Source organism: Streptopelia decaocto (genome assembly GCF_964273445.1).
Source record: "Streptopelia decaocto genome assembly, chromosome: 4".
In the NCBI taxonomy this organism is placed as follows: domain Eukaryota; kingdom Metazoa; phylum Chordata; class Aves; order Columbiformes; family Columbidae; genus Streptopelia; species Streptopelia decaocto.
The window spans coordinates 6294956-6313953 of NC_138658.1; the positions used below are offsets into that span (position 1 = coordinate 6294956).

At 47.0% G+C, this 18998-nt stretch overlaps 2 protein-coding genes and 1 long non-coding RNA gene across 3 annotated transcripts in view; 1 reads left to right on the forward strand and 2 right to left on the reverse strand.

The window, feature by feature from the left end:
- Nucleotides 1-1684, reverse strand: part of PPA2 (inorganic pyrophosphatase 2) — a 34042-nt gene extending 32358 nt beyond the window's left edge. Inside the window, exon 1 of the mRNA XM_082052029.1 lies at nucleotides 1525-1684. Coding sequence (XP_081908155.1) covers nucleotides 1525-1663 — 139 coding nt within the window. The 5' untranslated portion in view covers nucleotides 1664-1684. The remainder of the gene's footprint in view (nucleotides 1-1524) is intronic.
- A 1883-nt stretch (nucleotides 1685-3567) lies between these two features.
- Nucleotides 3568-10547, reverse strand: LOC309438886. Its single transcript, XR_014183889.1, has 3 exons — nucleotides 10413-10547; nucleotides 4950-5054; nucleotides 3568-4070 (listed from the first exon to the last, which is right to left on the reverse strand). It is a non-coding gene; the product is annotated as an uncharacterized lncRNA (long non-coding RNA).
- A 1684-nt stretch (nucleotides 10548-12231) lies between these two features.
- Nucleotides 12232-18998, forward strand: part of ARHGEF38 (Rho guanine nucleotide exchange factor 38) — a gene marked incomplete at its 5' end in the record, with an annotated part of 33492 nt that continues 26725 nt past the window's right edge. The window contains one exon of the mRNA XM_082050680.1: nucleotides 12232-12427. Within this exon, the coding sequence (XP_081906806.1) occupies nucleotides 12232-12427 (196 nt within the window). The remainder of the gene's footprint in view (nucleotides 12428-18998) is intronic.

Sequence of the window (18998 nt, forward strand, 5' to 3'; positions counted from 1 at the left end):
TCTGAAGTTTAATTCCAAGGACTATAAAATAACCTACATGCAGAACAAGAAATTTGATTGTTTCACAAGGATTCATTAGAATCAAAATTGTTGTTTTAGTATTCAATACCACACTTCTCTTCTGACTACCTAGCAATACAAACTGTGAAAAGAAGATCCTTTGATTCCCTTTTCTTCTCCTCCCTGGCAATACACAACCATTAAGGGAGGAAAAAAATACCAATGGATCCTTTCCATAAGTAATCAGTGAATTCATCTGGGTTTCTAGCAATGCTGCCCTTGTGAATTCACCATGTTTCTAACAAACTGAGTTTCGTGACCACAAAAAGAAAATCCCCAACTTAGGAGGCCAAAGTCTAGTCAAGAGAATAAGTGGATAATTGAATAACTGCTCAGGCCCTAGAAATGAAACACCAGGCCTCAAAACACCAGAAATTGACATTAACCAAAGGGAGGCCCAATCTGCACCTCAGCCTTGCTCCCACTGTAGAAAGGAACAAGACTCACCGGAGTGGGCGGTTTAACCTTTTCAAACTACTCGGAAACTTCTCAACATATCAAAAGGCCAAGTACTGCATCGAAACAGAAACATCAACACCACCATAAGGTACTAACGCACTTCAAGGAGTTTCTCCTCTGCTAGCACCCCTATTCACACTAAAGAAAAAAGCAGACAAGGGATTTCATTTAGCTTTGGGCTGTACTTGAACCACCTCAGCAAAGAGGAGTACGTGGCCATTGGTTTTGCAACTCCTGGAAGCCTCCCAGATGCTCCTCACAAATAAAACCAAGTTTAGTGTTGGGCTGCTCATTTCCACTAACTGAAGTGACGTTCTCTAGACAAACCCCTGCGCTGGCAGCCCCCCAGGGACGGAGCACAAGGGATGTCTGGCAGGGTCCTGCCCACGGGGTACACGACTCCTCCGCTTCCCTCACACCAGCAGACGTCAGAATTAACCGCTTGCAAGTCAATGGACCAAAACCACTGGTGAAGTGGCACACAAACAGACAACGTTGCTAACAGAATGTGTAATAGTGAGACTGCACAGCGCCAGCTCTCACTGGAGCGCTGCCCGTGCCCCCCAGTGCCGCTCACTGCCCCACAGGCCCCTGGGGGCTGCAGCCCCACGTTTTGGGTGGCAGCCAAGCACAGGGACAGGACTGTCAGCACCGCAAAGGTGAGGTGAAGCCAGGGTGTCCCAGCCAAGGCTGCCCTTGGGGTCCCAGGGCACCCCTGGCCACTGTGCCCAGGATGCCCTAGCACTGCATCCCCAGCACCTCCGCCCCAGCAGGGACCCTGGGGAAGGGCACAGCATCCCCTCCAAAAGCGCATCTACCAGGAAATCCCCCGTCTTTCCACACAGAACTGTCCCCCTGCAGCTGGGGGGGGTGGCTCAGTGGCGACACCTCAGCGAGCCCGAGAGGCCTCGGCGGGAGCGGGGAGCCGCCACCGCCTCTCCCCGCCGTGCAGCGCACCGAGGCGGGGCAGCAGACGTGTAACGGAGCCCGGGGGCTGCTACTTACTAAAGTAGAGGCGGTAATCGGGAGAGTCGGGCCGCCCCCGCCGCTCCGTGCCGTACCGGGCCATGGCGCCGAGGCAGCGGCTCGGCGGCCGCCCCCACCCCGCCGCCAGCAGCCGGACCAGCCCCGCCGACGCGCGCATGATGGCGGCGGCCGCCGCCTGCCCTCCCCTCCCCTTCCTGTGGCCGCCGCGCCGGCCCCCGCCCCGCCTGGCCCGCCGGGACACCGCGCATGGCGGCGGGGGGTGCTGCCGGCTCCCAGCCTGTGCCTGTCCCTGTCCCTGTCCCTGTCCCTTCCTGCCTCAGCGGCGAGGAGAGACAGCCGGCCGCGGCTGCCGCCTGAGGGAAGCGCGACCGGCAGCCCCCTGAGGCACAAAATGGCGGCGTCGCCCCGCACGAGCCCTGTGGAAAAGGCGGGTGTTTTTTCCTGACGGGGTGACCGCCGCCGGGCCCCCACACAGCCCGGTGTTCCCTGCGGGCCCCGGGAGGTGGCTGCTTAGAATCAGAGAATCATTTCAGTTGGAAGAGACCTCAGGAACATCGAGTCCAACCATAACCCAACCGAACTCCAGCACTAACCCATGTCCCTAAGAACCTCGTCTAAACGGCTTTTAAACCCCTCCAGGGATGGTGATTCCACCACTGCCCTGGGCAGCCTGTTCCAATGCCTGACAACCCTTCCCATGAAGAATTTTTTCTTAATATCCAATCTAAACCTCCCCTGGTGCAACTTGGAGCCATTTCCTCTTGTCCCATCACTTGTCACTTGGGAGCAGAGCCCAACCCCTCCACGCTCCAACCTCCTTTCAGGCAGTTCAGACAGCGATCAGGTCTCCCCTCAGCTCCTGTTCTCAGGCTGAACAGCCCCAGCTCCCTCAGCCGCTCCTCATCACACTTGTGCTCCAGCCCCTCACCAGCTCCGTTCCCTCCTCTGCACTCTCTCTGAAGAGAAGCTGCTAAATTAATGTATGCTGTGATTAAGTTACAAAAGACGTACTCATCGTTACCCAATTGACATGATAAATGCTTTCTGACCACCTGCAAAATGAGGGGATATTTTTCAATTTTTACATCCTTCTGCATGACAAGAGGGAAACAGAAGATTAAGTCATACGTTGTTTAGAAGCAGAGTGCTTAGTTTATATTTAACTAATAATTAATAGATGTAAGTAAGGAACTAAACAATTATAACCAACATAATCAATTATTTTTTAGTATAGATGTATTGTATGTCAACATGTTCAAAACTTGTAAAGCATATGTAATAATTATATGAATATAACCAACGCAAGAGCATCCAGTCCTTTGTGCACTTGTGGAGGATGATCCCCAGTGTTCCCCAGCACTGATAAAAGAAAGAATGCTGCTTAACAGTATAACTGACTCTGCTGTTGATTTCTCTGTTTGAGAATCAGGTGATGGCAGCAGGGTTTTCATCCTTACCTGAGGTCCATGTTGGTGTGAGGACCCTCCCCTGCTGGTCCCCAGGGAGGGAAGGGATCATTTAATCTTGGCATGTACAGTTTTATGTCACTAAAGCCAGTCTGGGTCTGCACCACTTACAGGCAGGTTCTTTCCAAGGGTTCCCAAATGCAGATGCATTTTCGTATTGAACCCTGCTGACGCTTAAATTAGATTCTCATCTGTATTGAGGTTGTGCTGTTTTAAATGTTTATTGCCCCTACGTATGATCAGATTCCTTTGAATTCAGTTTTCATTGTTCTTTGAGGAGGATTTTAAGCAACTTTCATCCATCGATACAGGTGGTAGTTCTCAGAGTAGTGCCTCTTCATGAATCTTTCCAAAAATCCTGAAAAGGGGCAGAAACCAGTATTTGTTTTTTATTGGTGCAGAAAGTGAGGCAGAACTTCTGTTGTTGTCATCACTCAAATCCGGAGCCAGTCATCTTATGTATTCACCTCTAAAGGTGGTCAATATTAGCTTTGAATTTTAACTCTGATTTGAATTAACTTGCAAGATAACTCCATGTTATTGTGATTATTTTACACAGTTATTTTAAATGCTATTGGGAATGGTTTATTTGCAGCAGAAAGCCTATGTCAATCTCTTCCATCAGACTTAAACAGTATATAACTTCTGTTTATTTTCCCCTTCTACTGTTTGGTAGATCAGACCCCAAAAGAATCAGAATTGTCTGTTTGGCATGTGCAGTAAGGACCCAGAATTATTTTACACCAGACAGGGATATTGTGCTGACGGCTTCAGTCACTGTTCAACCCACGTACTCCTCTGACAGTGGTCTCCTCTGATTTATGCCACTGATTGCTATATTTGTCACAACAGACTTATCTCCGGCAGAACAGGCAGAGAGGCTATTTGGCAGGCCGATTACCCAACTCTGCAGGAGCTACAAAATAGTGCTTAGTGTTTTGGTGTTTCACCAGGGGAGTTGGCATCGTTCTTCACTCAGTTCAGCAAACGCAAGGTCTTCAAGGGTAACCTCCTCAGCTGGGAATGCGGGGTGAAATTCCTGATGTACAGTCTCTGTTTGAAGTTCTTCATTTTTTTTTTGTCAAAGGGGCAAATAATCTGTTTGTCATGGGGAAGCATAAAATAAAATTAAAAAACAAATTCTGTTATAAAAAAAAATCTGTTCTGTGCTTTCTTTGAGTTGGCCAGCTGCTGAAACAGGCAAGGTTAAACCTAAACATGTGCCGTAGGCTTTGCCTTCCACCTCTGCTTAGTTCGGAGCAATCTGGGTTTCATTTGTGGATGATCAGAGCCTTTGAAAATCACTCACTGAGCACGCACACAGTATTTTTACACTTGCAAAGCTGGCAGTTGGGTGTAAGGTTATTCTAGAAGGACTCCAATATGTATTTGTTTCCCTATAGGAGCTGGGAAGTGAAATACACTGCTGTGGCCGAGAGTCCCTGTAAGATGCACAAAGTCTGAGCGCAGAGTTCTCCACTGCCTTGTGTTGTCAATGTGGTTTTATCTAAAGGTTTCTCACCTGTAATGGGAATTCAGCTGTGAAACACTTGGAATTTATTAAATATAAATGAGGTTCTTTTTAGAGGCATAAATAGCCGCCATGGTGTTACATAGCAAGAGTAGATGATGCAGCAGAAAACCACACAGAAGCCCTGTTAATGCTGCCAGAGCAGACAACATGATGTTTTAGTACTCTAAGGTATCAAAAATTCTCCTAATACTGCAGAAATCATAATAAAGCTCTAAACAGATTTGACTGTATTTCTCAGTATTATGTCTTTTATTATATAGGCCATGGCAGAAGTACGCACAGTACTCCTCAGGTCAGATTTGGGTAAGACCAGCTTCCTGGTGAGAATAAATTTCCCTAACATTCTTGAATCTTTGAAACAAATGAATGTTTTGATTCCAGTATCTACCTCAAGCAAATCCTCCAGAATTACCCAGGCTTTTACTACCAAGATATCATTTCACCTCTTTTTATTCCCGAGCATTTTACGTCCAGCTCCTTGAAGCAGCATTCCAGTTGGGCCAGCAAAATGCGTGTGACCCCATCCATTAACCTTGAAACAGCTCCCACTGAAAGACAATGAAAATATTGCTATTTATTTCAATGGAATTAGAGGCAGGTCCTTAAGACTTAAGTAGGCCTTACATGGTACTTAGGTTTTATGCTTGCCCTCTGTGCAGGGGTGAATCTCATTCCAGCAGAATGCCACTGGAGTATAGCAAAAACTAGCAGCAGTATAATCACCTAAGCCTGAAGGACATCCTTACTTTAAAAGTTTGTACTCTGCAGTGTACATTTATTTTATGTATATTTATGTATATATATATATATACACATGTATATATAAAATTAGTGGTTTGCCTATGAAAATGTTGTGCAAATTAAATGCAGAAAATGTCTATATTATAATTTTAAAAAAATACAAAAACACATCAAAAACCAAACAACGGTTTCTTTTCCTCCTGAATGAAAATAATTTTCATCTCTTCAGCTAATAAGGCTTTGAGGAATTCCATTAGTACCACTATGTGCTATTTCAGTGCGTTTGCTCTTGACTGGCGATCACATCATTACCATTAAATTGTGCTGTAATGTGACTTCTATCTCCGTGGCTTATAAGACCATTAATCTGAAGGAATCAATTCTTGGCAGCCTTCTATTTGACTGCTACCTGGGTGCAGACGCCCAGCAGTCGCAGACACCCGTCCTCGCTGTCCAACCGCCTCGGCGAGGAGGTCACTGCCCGCATTTGGCTGCCAGTGCTCACCGTTCAGCCGTCACCGCGTCACCGAGAAGCTGATGGGTCGGCTCGTGTCAGCGCTCCCTAGTGCAGGTCAAGCCAAGCAAGACTTGCCAAGGCAGCGTAGGGACGTGGGCTGAGTTAGTCAGGCTGCTTTTTGGCCAAAAGAAGTTAAGGAGCGTTAACAACTCCTTCTGCGGATCTTTGCACTGACAGTCTGCAGCAGGAGGAGGATGACGAGGCGTTGGAGTCAGTAACCTCTTCCATTGGCACCGCTGGATTTGGGAGAGGGTGTCTACGTGCAGCCTGCTCACACAACGTATTTGCATTTTACACGCCGATGAATGCCTGATGGCAGAAAAAGACTACATCATCTAACTGAAGGGAACAAATTGTGTATTTTGAGAAGCAGAATTAAGTTTATCAGGTTATGTGAAATATTGTGTCCAGTTCTGGGCCCCTCAGTTCCAGAAGAACAGGGAACTGCTGGAGAGAGTCCAGCGCAGGGCAACAAAGATGCTGAAGGGAGTGGAGCATCTCCCGTGTGAGGAAAGGCTGAGGGAGCTGGGGCTCTGGAGCTTGGAGAAGAGGAGACTGAGGGGTGACCTCATTAATGTTTATAAATATATAACGGGTGAGTGTCATGAGGATGGAGCCAGGCTCTTCTCAGTGACAGGCAATGGTAAGACAAGGGGTAATGGGTAATGGGTACAAACTGGAACACAGGAGGTTCCACTTAAATATGAGAAGAAACTTCTTCTCAGTGAGGGTGGCAGAGCCTGGCCCAGGCTGCCCAGGGGGTTGTGGAGTCTCCTTCTCTGCAGACATTCCAACCCGCCTGGACACCTTCCTGTGTAACCTCATCTGGGTGTTCCTGCTCCATGGGGGGATTGCACTGGATGAGCTTTTGAGGTCCCTTCCAATCCCTGACATTTTGTGATTCTGTTAGTTTCCATCTCAATGTAAATAAAGACAGAAGCTCCTATCCCAAAGAAGCTAAGGACCTTTGAACAGATTGTGAATCCTTTTTTTGTAGCGATAAACTCGCTTCAGTACCCCTGTTGCTTTAAAAAGTCTGGTGCTCTGTATTTACTCAAAAATCATTTTTAGTCATAATATTTGCTACTGTGTGTAGTAAGATGTCGAGTTTACACTCTGTTTTTATCTGAATAAATTGTTTCTCTGAGCTGTTAGTTTCAGTTTTAACCATGCATTTCGTTAGGCTCCCCATAATATATGTTAGGATTCACTTGCCAGATAAACTTATCTGGACCTCTGCCTAAAAAGTGATTTGCCTGTCAAGCGGCCAGGACACTGTGGCTGAGTCGAGCTTCATCGGATACGCTCAGTTCTTGCCTGCTGGGCATCTGTACTGAGTTCATTTTAAGCCCCATGAACCAAGGATTTTCAGCCTACTCTAACTCCCACCAAAACTTGTTTGTGAGTATGAACTGAAACTCATCTTTTTTTCAAGACTCTTATCTTTGTTAGTCCAAAGCGACTTCCCCATCACAAAGCAGAAATCACCGAATTGTCGTCTTTCCCATTCATCCTTTCATTTGTTCTTTCATGTACGTGCGCATACACAAAAAGAGAGAGAAAAATGATTCCAGTTCAGCTGTAAAACTACTGTCTGGAAACATGAAGTTTTAGTGTGAAGCTGCAAATCTATAATCACTCAAAACAGAGACCTAGAAGGAAAACCTTGCCTATCACTCATGACAGTCTTTTTTAGGCTCCATTCTCCTCGTGATTTGTGAATTGCCAAACATAAGGTTCTCAAAGAATCCCACAGAAAATTTTTCATCTTTGGTAATTTCTACACCCCCCTATTTTACATGGAAATGGAACGATAATGAAGATTCATCTTCCTCTCCTTTTATCTGTGCCTTGCTCGCTTGCTTGTCTTTCCTCATTAGCTTTGATATCACAGTGCCATCTACTTGATCAACAGAGTCAGGTTATTTTCCTTAGGAAATAACTGCCTGGCTGTAACCCCACAGAAATGGAAGGGCTGCTGGGTTCCTCAGCCAGTTCTCCTCTTCAGCACCTCCCAGCCCCTTGCACAGACTGACACAAAGCCCCGGCTGGACACCGATGGATCCACTGGTGCTGTGAGGACAATTCAAGCCCTGCCGACCCTTTTCTCAGCATCTCCTCTCCGGCAGGTGTTTCGTTTTGAGAGCCAGGTCTCTCTCTCCAGGCAGAAAACTCATCTGCCTTTTGTATATGTAAACTTGGGCAGAGCCTTTGTTGGGACTAAGAAAGCTTTGCAGCAGTTGGAGGAGATGGATCGCATAGCCTGATAGGTTGAGCCATCCCTTCCTAAAAATATCCACAGCCTTGCCAGAGCCCCGGCAGGCATCTGCTTTATTAATTTCCCCTACAAATATTTAGACAAGAAACACTACAGACAGGCCTAAAAGAAATGATCTGTGCACTTACTTCTAGAGACCTGTTTCTCTATGGGAATCACCAGTCTGGCAAGATCAACAATAGGAGTGAAGGTGACACTGCCACACTAAATAACTTTTCACCCACAAGACAGGCTTTTTTCTCTTCTGCTACTACTGAAAGATGTTTGAAGATTTTTTTTTTTCTTTCTGTGTATATTTCAAAGTAATTTTGATTCATTCATTGTGAAATATCAACGTGTAGACTCCAGTTTTACCTGTCCCCAAGCCTTCCTTTTTTATTGCTTTTATCCTCACCCGTCACTTTGTTCTTACCTTCTCAGTATAGCTGCAGCAGGTGGGGTGTAGCAACAGTGCTCAAAGTCCTCGCTGGGCCTTACATGTGATTCTCCTTATCAAAGCCTCAACTTTTTGTCCCTCAGAGGACATCTTCGCTATGATTGATATGACTGATATGATCTGTGCCTCCATGCAATGGGAGCAGGCACTGGAGTCACCCCACACCACCATTTTTCCTATGCGCTCTGGGATATTAAGTTATAAAGAAATCTCCTGTAACAGCTGTGAGGAATTACAAGAAAACAAATAACTGTTTGCTTACTTAATGGCCATCAGTCTTCATGGCGCTCCCAGTTGGTTTACAGCTCAAGACTGAGATAAAGGTTAGCATTGACCATGCAACAATAACCTCTTATATGTGACTAATACAGTTGCTTGGGAACACAATGCCAATATTTTCTCTGTTGACACCAGCACCTGTTCTGTCCCTTAAGCAGGGTGGCTTCTGTGCAAATAACTCCTATGTGAGCGCTCACATCAACTGGATTCCAGTTTGCTTTGTGGAATGAAATGAGCACAACATAGAGCGGTTAAAGAGATTTTCACATTAATTGTAAAAAGAGCGTTTTGTCTGCTTAGATGCCAAGTACTGCCTCTTGTTTTACGGATTAGTGACTTTGATACTGCTTTACCATCAGTTGTCACTGAAGCCAGAAGGGAGCAGGCGTGATTTGGAAACTGAGAGGGGGTTGTTCGTACTATTGCGAGTGGCAGCTGAAGTAGAGTACTCCACATGCAGTTCTGATCATGTTTTCTGTGCCGTTTTGTTATAGTCCAGGTAAAGTGCAGTAAACAGTAATAAGAGTTTATAGGGGTATCTTGCTCAAATACGCATCTCGTTTTTACATATTCCTCCCACTGACTGCATGGGCACAGGTCAATACTATAAAACGATCATTGGATTTAACATGACGATGAATGAACCAGGATGTGTCTCAAACCTCCCTCCCTCCAAAGGCGATAGAGAAGGCACCAGTCCTGAATGCATCCCTCTCACCTGGAGTATTATGCTATTTTCAGCCCTTTCCATGCTGAGTGGCACAGAGGAGATGTTTGGAGGTTGGTGAAGGTATCCATCTACATTTCCAAACTGCGGCGTAAGCTGGCCCTGGGCTCCTGGCTGCCTCCGAAATAGCGCTGCTGAAGCCAGGGAAACCATTGCAAGTACCAAGGCAGCAGCAAACCACAGCCAGCTTTCCCTGCAACCATTCCCTTGCTGAACAAACACATACCTTCTCACACTCCGCAACTGAGCTGAGGAGGAAGAGGAAGGCAACTTTTGCATGTGGGCAGATTGCTGTCGTTATAAACACCTGAAAAAACTTTACTATATGCTGTCTTGGCTGTAACTCTGCTCATGTGGCAGAGAACCTACGAAGCCAAGAATGTATAAAGTTTGCTCTTCAACCTCCACCCAGCCAAAATATATTCCCCAGTTCTTCCTCCAAACCATCTTAATTTAAATAAACAGAATGAAATCTCATATAAATGGTGGGATCTGTGTCTTGAAAAGCATGACACCGTAAAATCCTGGCTGGGGGAAATACCTTCTGTGAGCAATGCTGGGTCAGCCTGAGCCCCAGCTGCCCACATGTGCCCTGCACTGTCCCTGCCTCACGCTGCCACAACTATTTGCGTAGCTGCGGATGAACTAAACGGGAGCACGGATCCAGATGGAAAATAGCCCAGGGGAAAGGGTGGAGGGAGTGAGTTTTCAGCCAGATCAGTTCCTCCATCTCATCTCAAATGCGGGTGTTTACACTCTGCAGCAAATGTGGGAACAGAGTTATCCAGGGGAGGGGGGCCATCGGGGTGGTGACTGTTTAAACCTGTTTTACCGCACTTGCTGAATGCTAAGCCATTGCTTTGGAAAAAAACCCTCAGAAAGTCCCCAGTGTAAGGAAATGGGGTTGTTGATTTCCCTCAGCACCCACCTTAATCTGTTTACTTGTTGCTGGGGCTTTGATGGTTGTCACAGGGTGTCGCTGGGTCAGTCCCTGCGTACGCCTCTCCTCACTGTCACCACTGCTTTGCTTTTCAAGGAACTGTTGTGGTCTGCCTTGCAAAACAGAAAGAGTTTCTTAGGGAATATTAAAGAGGAGGCGAGATGTAACACATGAATTGCCTACGTAATATGTGACTTCTCTACGTGAGCACAAAAGTCTTCCCAGTATCACCCTCGCCGCTCTATTCCCCTGCCAGGCTGTGTTTGGGCTGGACACTTTGTGCTGCACTGGCACAGCGCTGCAGTTTGACGTCGTGAATTGCTGAACAGTTTCGTAACCTTTTCCTTTCACTGCTGGGTTGAAACGCGGGGCTTCCATCAGGAGGTTGCATCACAGGACCAGCTTCTTAAAGACAAATAAAACTTGGAAAGGAGGTTACGCTACTACATCGCATACCCGCTTGCTGTGTTTTACTACGCAGTCCTTTGGGGACGCAGCGTGGCGACGCTAAAGCAATACGCTCTGCCAGCGTGTGTCAGAGGGACGTGAATCAGCGTATGTCAGGGGGACGTGAATGTGTCCCCTGGCAGATGCTGTGGCAATGAGCGTGCGTGACACTGACACCGATTAGGCTGCGCCACGGGGCTCCCGCCGGGCAGGGGGGGCTGCAGGGGGTGGGTATCACAGCAGCAGCAGTGATTGCTACTGATGGCTGCTGGGGCTCTTCCCAGGATAAGTCCGATCCAGGCTCAGATGCCAGCAGCTCCTGCTGTTTTAACATGAGCTTGATTAGACCGGCGCTACGGAGGATCACTAGACAGTCCCTGCATGCCAGAGGCTAGCAGACAGGATAATAAGATTCTTCCAGGGGCTGATCCAGAGGTATTACGAGCAGGTGTTATGGTGTCCAGTTCCTCAGCCATCTAAGCACAGTGATTTGTTACGACAGCCTCTGTGGGACCTTGGCAGGCTTTCGTGTCACCTCTCTCCGCGTAGTGTAACACAGGACACATCCTGATTTAAAATGAACCTTGGCTCCGTGCTGCTTGAGGGGTTTTCATCTCCCTCCCAGCCCTTTTCTTCATTGTGCTGGTGGATCGGTGTCCCTTCAAACCTGTAGATCAGGATTTACCAGCCTGAAGGCTACCCGTCTTGTTGGGGTCGGGAGCCTGGTAAATGCAGTCTGATACGTGCAGGGTTGGTGTCCTTGCCGGGCTGCAGGTTGGGGAAGGAGAAGGTTGGCTGCAGGTTCGGGGAAGGAGAAGGAACGAGGGTCAAGGGGGTGGCTGCTCTTCCCTTCCCCTTTGCCTGCCCACTGTTTCCCTGCTGCCCTGGCAGCGCAGAAAGGGAAGGCGTCCGATGAAGCGTGGCCATGCTCTGTGACACTCGGGCATCGCACTGCCAGCGCACCATGCAAGGCCGTGAGAATGCGGCTGCACTTGGGGGTGCGGGCACCCATGGCTGCACTTCAGGGTGCTGGCACCCATGGCCCTGCAGCAGGGTGAGGTTCCCTGGAGCGGGGACAGCGGGCTGGGAACGGCCACTGTTTTGGGGCTGGCTCTGAAACCGGCCCCGCCGGGCGCGCTTGCACACAGGGCAGGTGAATGCAAACACCGCCCGGGGCGGCAGCTTGCGGGGGTGGAGCTGCTCCAGCACAGGTGGCAGGGCTGAGCCCCGGGCCCTGCGCTGCCTGGGGAGCCCTGCTCCAAAACCAAGCCCAAAGCCACCAGCCTTCACCTGGGCAGGGAGATCACCTCCCTAAAAATCAAGCTATTGTCCCCTCCCCAGCCACTGCCACCACCAAGCCATGGCGAACACAGACTGCCCGGGGAAGGAAGGCGTGGGGAGCAGGAGGAGGAATTTGACCTTGCTGAGGAACAAGCTGTACATGGGGGAGAGGAGGAGGACGGAGCCTGTGGTGGAGGGCACTGCCACCATCGGGGACCACGGCGCCTTGAGGAGGAGTCAGTCGGACAGGACAGAGTACAGCCAGAAGTTACAAGGTACAGGGGATGCTTGGTTGGTGCTCTGCTGGGAGAGATGCACTGGTCTGGGGTGGGATCTCAACGCCCTCCAGCCTGCAGCCTTGAGATGACGAAGGGCATGTTGATCATAGCTGGAATGAACAACGGCCCCCTCTCACCCCTGTCCCCCGCTTCCAGGGGGTGAAATGTTTCCCCTAATATTTCTATATGATATCATGTAGACAGGATGCAAAATCGAAGGGTTTGGTGTGTTCCTGCAAAACCCATATGCAACCAGGATCTTTCTCCTTTGTCACCAGGATGTATTTGCAACGCATACAGTAATGTGAAAATACAATGGCTCCATCCTATCTGTCTTTAGTTGTTGTATCAAGTGGGATATATATATATATATATGTATATATATATATATACATATACACACCAACCAATTAGAAGTATCAAGGGTGTTTTTCTCTTTCAGTTAAAAATACCAGGATCTATAATGTGTTTATCTGTTGTTCAGATTGTACAAGCCTGAACTGAAGTACATCCAAATACATGTTTTGATGGATATGCTGATTCAAATCACATTGTTATAGAGAAGGTTTCTTTTCAAATAACCAAATTGCATCTGGACTGCAAATTGGCAAATTATGTCTGTATTGGGCCTGTCAATGAAAAATTAAATGTGATGCCACAAATTGAGGAAAAGCATGAAGAATGTGTGTGGCTATTTCTGGGAGTGCTCTGGAACACAGACTTCTGAATTTCTGTTAGTTTCCAGGGTCACGTCACAAATGCCGGGTTTGACTATTATTATAATATGCGTATCACTAATAGTGATTTAACTGCCTAGTGACAGTCACTCTTGTGGCAATAATCCTTTATGGGGAAATAAAATAGGAAAATACTTCGGGTTGCTGTGTTATGGTTTTGATGCATTTAATTAGGAAGTAGCATTACTTCAGAGAGACAATAAAAGCAGCAAATAAAATAATAAGCATTAAAATAATAGGGTTTCTATGGGGGCTGCATACACTGAGGACAACAGAGCGGTTCATCAATTATGTTGTTCCCTCCTTGTGATAGCTAATCAATGAGAAGATGAAGAATTGTCGGTTAAGTCAGGCGTGTGCTGCAGGGATTTGGCAGAGATGTTGCAAGGTATGAGCATGGATCGCCATGGCTGGGCAGGCAAGGTCCTGGCAGATGTCCCACCAAAACAGCAGCTTTTTACTCATGAAGGGGATTGCCCAGGTGAGGTTGAGGTTATCAGAGCAGTATCCAGCAAAAGTGTGAGATATTCTGTCCCATGTCAGGTGCCTTAAGCTGTGAATGTCTCCTGTTTAAAATCTGGAGCAAAGGAGGAGGAAGCCTCGGTAGTCACGGCAGAGCATGAGGTTATGTTTATGGCAGCGGTCCAAGGAAACGGTAAATCCAGCTTTACAGCTCCTGCCACCAGCTGAGACTGCCACAGCCACCTTTGCAAAGCACTGGTCTGCTGATGGCTCATTCTGCTTGCTCATGTTTGTTCAAGAAAAATGGTGATGGGTTAACAAGGTACCGGCAGGCTTTATATTGGATTAGAAGTCGCTTGTCCTCAGAGTGAAAATACAAAGTCGGTAGAAATTCCTATGAAGTGTATTTACGGTCTTGAGAGAAATAAATGGTTGTGTGCCAAGGCCTGATCTGGATCAAATTTTGCCGAGCTAGATGTGCCTGAATCTGATAACGATCACGGATCCCAGACCTACTGTGCTCCCTGCCAGCGCTGATGATGTGCTATGACTGAACGCCTTTATGTTATCATTTTTCTCGCTAGCACTTGGATGCAAACCAGCTTACTCCAAAGTGAGGGAAGTGGGTTTGTTGGCACAAAGCTTTTGAGTTCTCCATTCTTGGTAAGAAAACCCAACAGATGTGTTAGAGACATAAATGGCCTGGTTTGTATCACCAGAGCGGGACTCTCCCATCACCCTAGAATGGTAAATGCTTTGCAAAAATATACGGATGGTAATAATTTGCACTTGCCTCCCATATGAATTGGAGGAAAAGCTCTTGTGTTTAATCGCGCCTCCCTTCTATAGTCCCCTGTTAATAGGTTTTCTAGCACACAGTCTGCAGAACCGTGGTTGACATTAGCACGGACAAGGATGTCTAAGACAGGAGCAAACCCTACAGAACGGAATCCCCCATCAGCAGGGCTGGGAAGCCGAGAGTCAGAGGCTGCGGGGCGCCCATCGCTGCTAGTGGCAGGGAACACAGGCACCGCGCTGTCCTTACTCGGCAATGCCTCCGTCAGTGTTACAGCACGTTTGTGCAAGGTAAAGCATGGGTGAGACAGCTCTTGAGGGCCCTTCCAGCCCTCTGCGTGCTTTGAGTGGTTCTCTGAGTAGAAACCAGGCTGTTGCCTCCCCCCGCCAGCCATTTCCAGCAGCTCTGAAGTACATACGTGCTCAAAGTGCAGCTCGGTGTGCTAGAAAAATAGGTCCCCAAATAAAAGCCTATAAACAAAGAAAACCCAAACAAACCAAAAGCATGCGAACAAGCAGTCAGGCATGCAAACTCCTGACAATTCAATTTCTGCCCTTGGATTTCTCTGAAGTTTTTCTGTTTTATACAGAATCCAAAATATTTTCTATAAAGAGTGGGGAAGGGTGCGCACCACCCAGATCTCCAGGGTAATCGAGGTGGTTTGTGCTGCAAGTCTACAAACATCAGCACAAAAGCATTGTCAAAGGTGCAAACCTCTGCAAGTGTTGTTCACTTTAAAATTAAGGATTCATTAAAACCACAATAAAGTATTTTCATTGTTAATTATTGTACTAGAGACTTCTATTCAATACCTTATCTGGTGTGAATGGCCATGCAACATCTCCTGGCTTTGTTCTTTTTAAAAAGGAAACAAGATGCAAAGTAACCATTATATTCTCCAAGAGCTTGGCAAGCATTAGTGCATTTATTTCAACTCATCCTGTGAGATAATGAGATGCCTGCAGCCCCGTTTTAGACAGGGGAAAATAAGTGATTGCTATCAGAGGACAGGTTTGTGATACAACCATGCAACTCACTCTTAGATGAGCCCAGACATACCTTGATCAAGCCATATATATTTTTTTCTTCCATAGTTCTCCATCTGCTAGACAGAAGCATCATTTTCCTAAAGAGGGAAGAATGAGGTTAACTAAGATACATTAACTATATTAATATCTATGTATTGCATTAATGTTGGGATCGGTCTTTGAATTAATGTGAAGCTACTGTTCTGTGAGTACCTACGTATTTCGGTAAGAGGAGTTTGCTTGATGTAGTTATCAGCACATAAATGTTTGTATCATGGGGACAGATGCTATCAACCAAAAAAGGCAGACCATGAAAAGGAATTTAAAACGTAGTTCACTGTCTGTTAAGTTTTGGACAGATTGTTGGTTTTTGTTAATAATCATACTCCGAACTCGTGCTTGGTGTGAAACATGAGCTATAGGAAATGGTGGGTTTCCAGAAGGAATCAGAGATCACATTTGCAGTGTTCAGCAAGACAACACATGCTTTGAAAATACTCCTTGTCTTGCAAATCTATCACATATTAACTCAATAACTTTAGCTGAGAATAGGTCAACTGCACTGTTAAATGGTTTGCACATGCCTCAATTTAAAATACATCAGTGACATACATGTAATAGATACAGTGACTCAAATCACACAGATACCACAATATATGGCCTCAGAGCTCATATCTGAACCTCAAATTTTACACTTTGCCTGTGTCTGATGTAGTTATGAGAAATAATCAACAGCAGAAATTAAGCAGAAACCTGCAAAATTATACAAATTCCTGGCAAGCTGCTACTCCTTGGTGTAAAAAGCACAGTCTGAGGCAGCTCATCCCCCTTCGTGCCATCACAAGCAGGGCACCTTCCCCCATCCCATCCCATCCATCCCATCCCATCCCACGCCACCCCATCCCATCCCATCCCATCCCACTCCACCCCATCCCACTCCACCCCATCCCATCCCATCCCATCCCATCCCATCCCATCCCAGAACACGCTGCTCTTCGCTGGCACCTCCGCGCCTCTCCCCAGTTCCGTGTTTGCTTAGCACTGTGCTTACTGATTAACTCTCTGTGGACTACAATGCAGGGAATATCCTATTTCACTGCAAAATGTATTGATCTTTGGAGCGGCTGGTTTGCTAAAGTAAAAGTCAGGACTATTTCCTGAAGTGCAGGAGATGGCTTGATGAAAATAACCTCCCTGTGATGAGAAATCACAATCTAACAACAACTTTTCTTTCATAGTGTCCAAATTTAAGCTTGGAGGATCTAATTCTGTTAACTTGGACTGTGATAAAGCTGGGGTTATTCCATGAACTTATTGTAGTGTCAGTCAGGCTGGGAAATGAGCTCGTCTTTTCAGAGCAGAATCCATTTTGTGCTGCTGTGTTTGCACAGCACTTGCGACAATCAAGTCCTGCTGTGTGGCTTAGGGCTCTTAGGAGATACTGCAGCACAACGGCTAACAGCAGCTGGGGTAAGAGAGGAGACTAGGACCCAAGGAGATTTATGGATCCTTCTCTGAGCATATTAGCAAACGTTTTATTAATTGGGATACTTTACATTGTGGGTCACAATGCAAATCCATGGCAAATCTTGAGGTGCGTGTGTCTCAAGGGAAGCGGTTCAGATGCAGCCCATCCTTGGTTCTTACTTTACTAACATATTAGCTCAATGCCACAGGAGTGGGATATTTATACTGGTGTATGACACACTGGAAAGGTTTATTTGTAAGTACCGGTGCTAACAATAAGGGCATTCTTCTGTCACCTGATGATAAGCTTTCTTCCCTTCCACTGCGGTCACATGGGATCTCTCTGTAGTCCTGTCAGCACACGTATAATTAAAGCGGTCTGCTGTCAAGGAATTGAAGAAAGATCTTGTGTGTTGAATGTAAATATTTTCTGTACCTTATGGAACAGAAAAATGATCAAAGATTGAACGACCTAATTGCAAGGAAGTCTCTGATGCAGATTTGATGAGGGAACCTGTTGCCCAGGGAGGCTGGTGCAAGGTCATGCTGGTCCTGTGGTGTTCTCCTCCTGTGTGCAGAAAAGGAGCTTTTTGCATGTGTAACCCACAGCGCACATGCAACGAACCCGCTTCTGAACAACACTGCTGTTGTGTGTGTCTGTGAGGAAAAGGAAAAGCATTTTCCACAACCCTCTCCCGATCCTTTTGCATTTCAATGCCCAGCTTGGAGTTCAGCGGATCTAATCTGCACCATAGCGTTGCACTGTAATAACTCCGGTGCAAAACTGTAACGACAGCCCTAGGAAGTGAGGTGGTCCCTTACACGGGGAGGGGGGTCTGCAGTAAATCTCCTTGTGTGTTAGCTCATGCGATGCGCTTGTCTCGCACGCAGTGGGATGCTCCATCCTTTCCTGCTGCTCCCATTTCAGACTCCCCCAGTCACAAGGATCCCACTGCCCCGTGTCCCGGCACCCGTGGAAGAAACAGGGGTGCAAGAGGCAGAGCCACAGCGCAAGGGGAGGTACAAGTGGGGAGAGGAAAGCTGCTACAGCAGCAGTCTCTGAGCTTGGCTGCCTGTGTTTCACTCCCAAATCCAGCTGATAACAGCTGGTGTAAATTCCCATCTGTACTCACTAGGTTATCTGAAGGTGCAGGCTATCTGAGGACTTGCTTTCATGGAGGAATAATTTATCTGGGTGTTGTGAGACTCAGGTTTCACACGTGAAAACACAGTAATGCTGTAATTTGTTTGTTATACCTTGATAACTTCTGCCTTTCCTGCTCCCCTGTGCCAGACAAAATCTCTATACCTGCACAGCGCGAGTGCAGAACTTGCATTCTTTGGTGCCCTCCAAACGCTGCCCAAGTAATGACAGAGCCTGTTCCTCATCCCATGCCCCAACATCACTGTACTTGTTGCTACATTCCTTGTCAGCACCTTCACTTCCAGATGGGGAGAAACTTGGGTCCCATCCCCAAGGGCAAACGTAGTATCCAAACTGAGCATCTTACCTGAGAGGAAGGATGGATAGAGCAGACCTCTTGGAACTGCTCAGTCTCTAGGTGGGAAAGCCAGGGAAATTTGCACACATAGATCTTGCAGACCTGCTCTGGCTGCTCCTCCAGTCGCTTGCTATGGATCCCCCAGTACCTCCCTGGGTCCTACGGCACTGGCACATGACAGGCTCTGCTCCTCTGTGCTCTCCCTGCACTGCCGGGGGAATATTTTTAGGCTTCACACTTGCAAGAAGCTTCTTTTGTAAGGCACACAGCTGCTTTGTCCATGTCACCACATAGTGAACCTCCTGCTTTGTGCAGCTAGAGCTGTGTACTTCAACACACAGCTGGAAGACCAACGTCAACGCCTTCCTCTCCAAAGCAAAGTCCTCCAGAAAGGCGGCTCCTGCAGATAACTGACACCGCAAAGCAACAATTGCAAGCATTGCCTTCTACTTTACATTTATATGCCTACTAAAAGTACCAATTACTTTTTTTGTAAACTGGTCTTAAGATGTAGCTGTCTAATAAACCATTCAACAGACAGGTTTTTCATTTTCTTAAACCTGGCTTCTGCAAGGA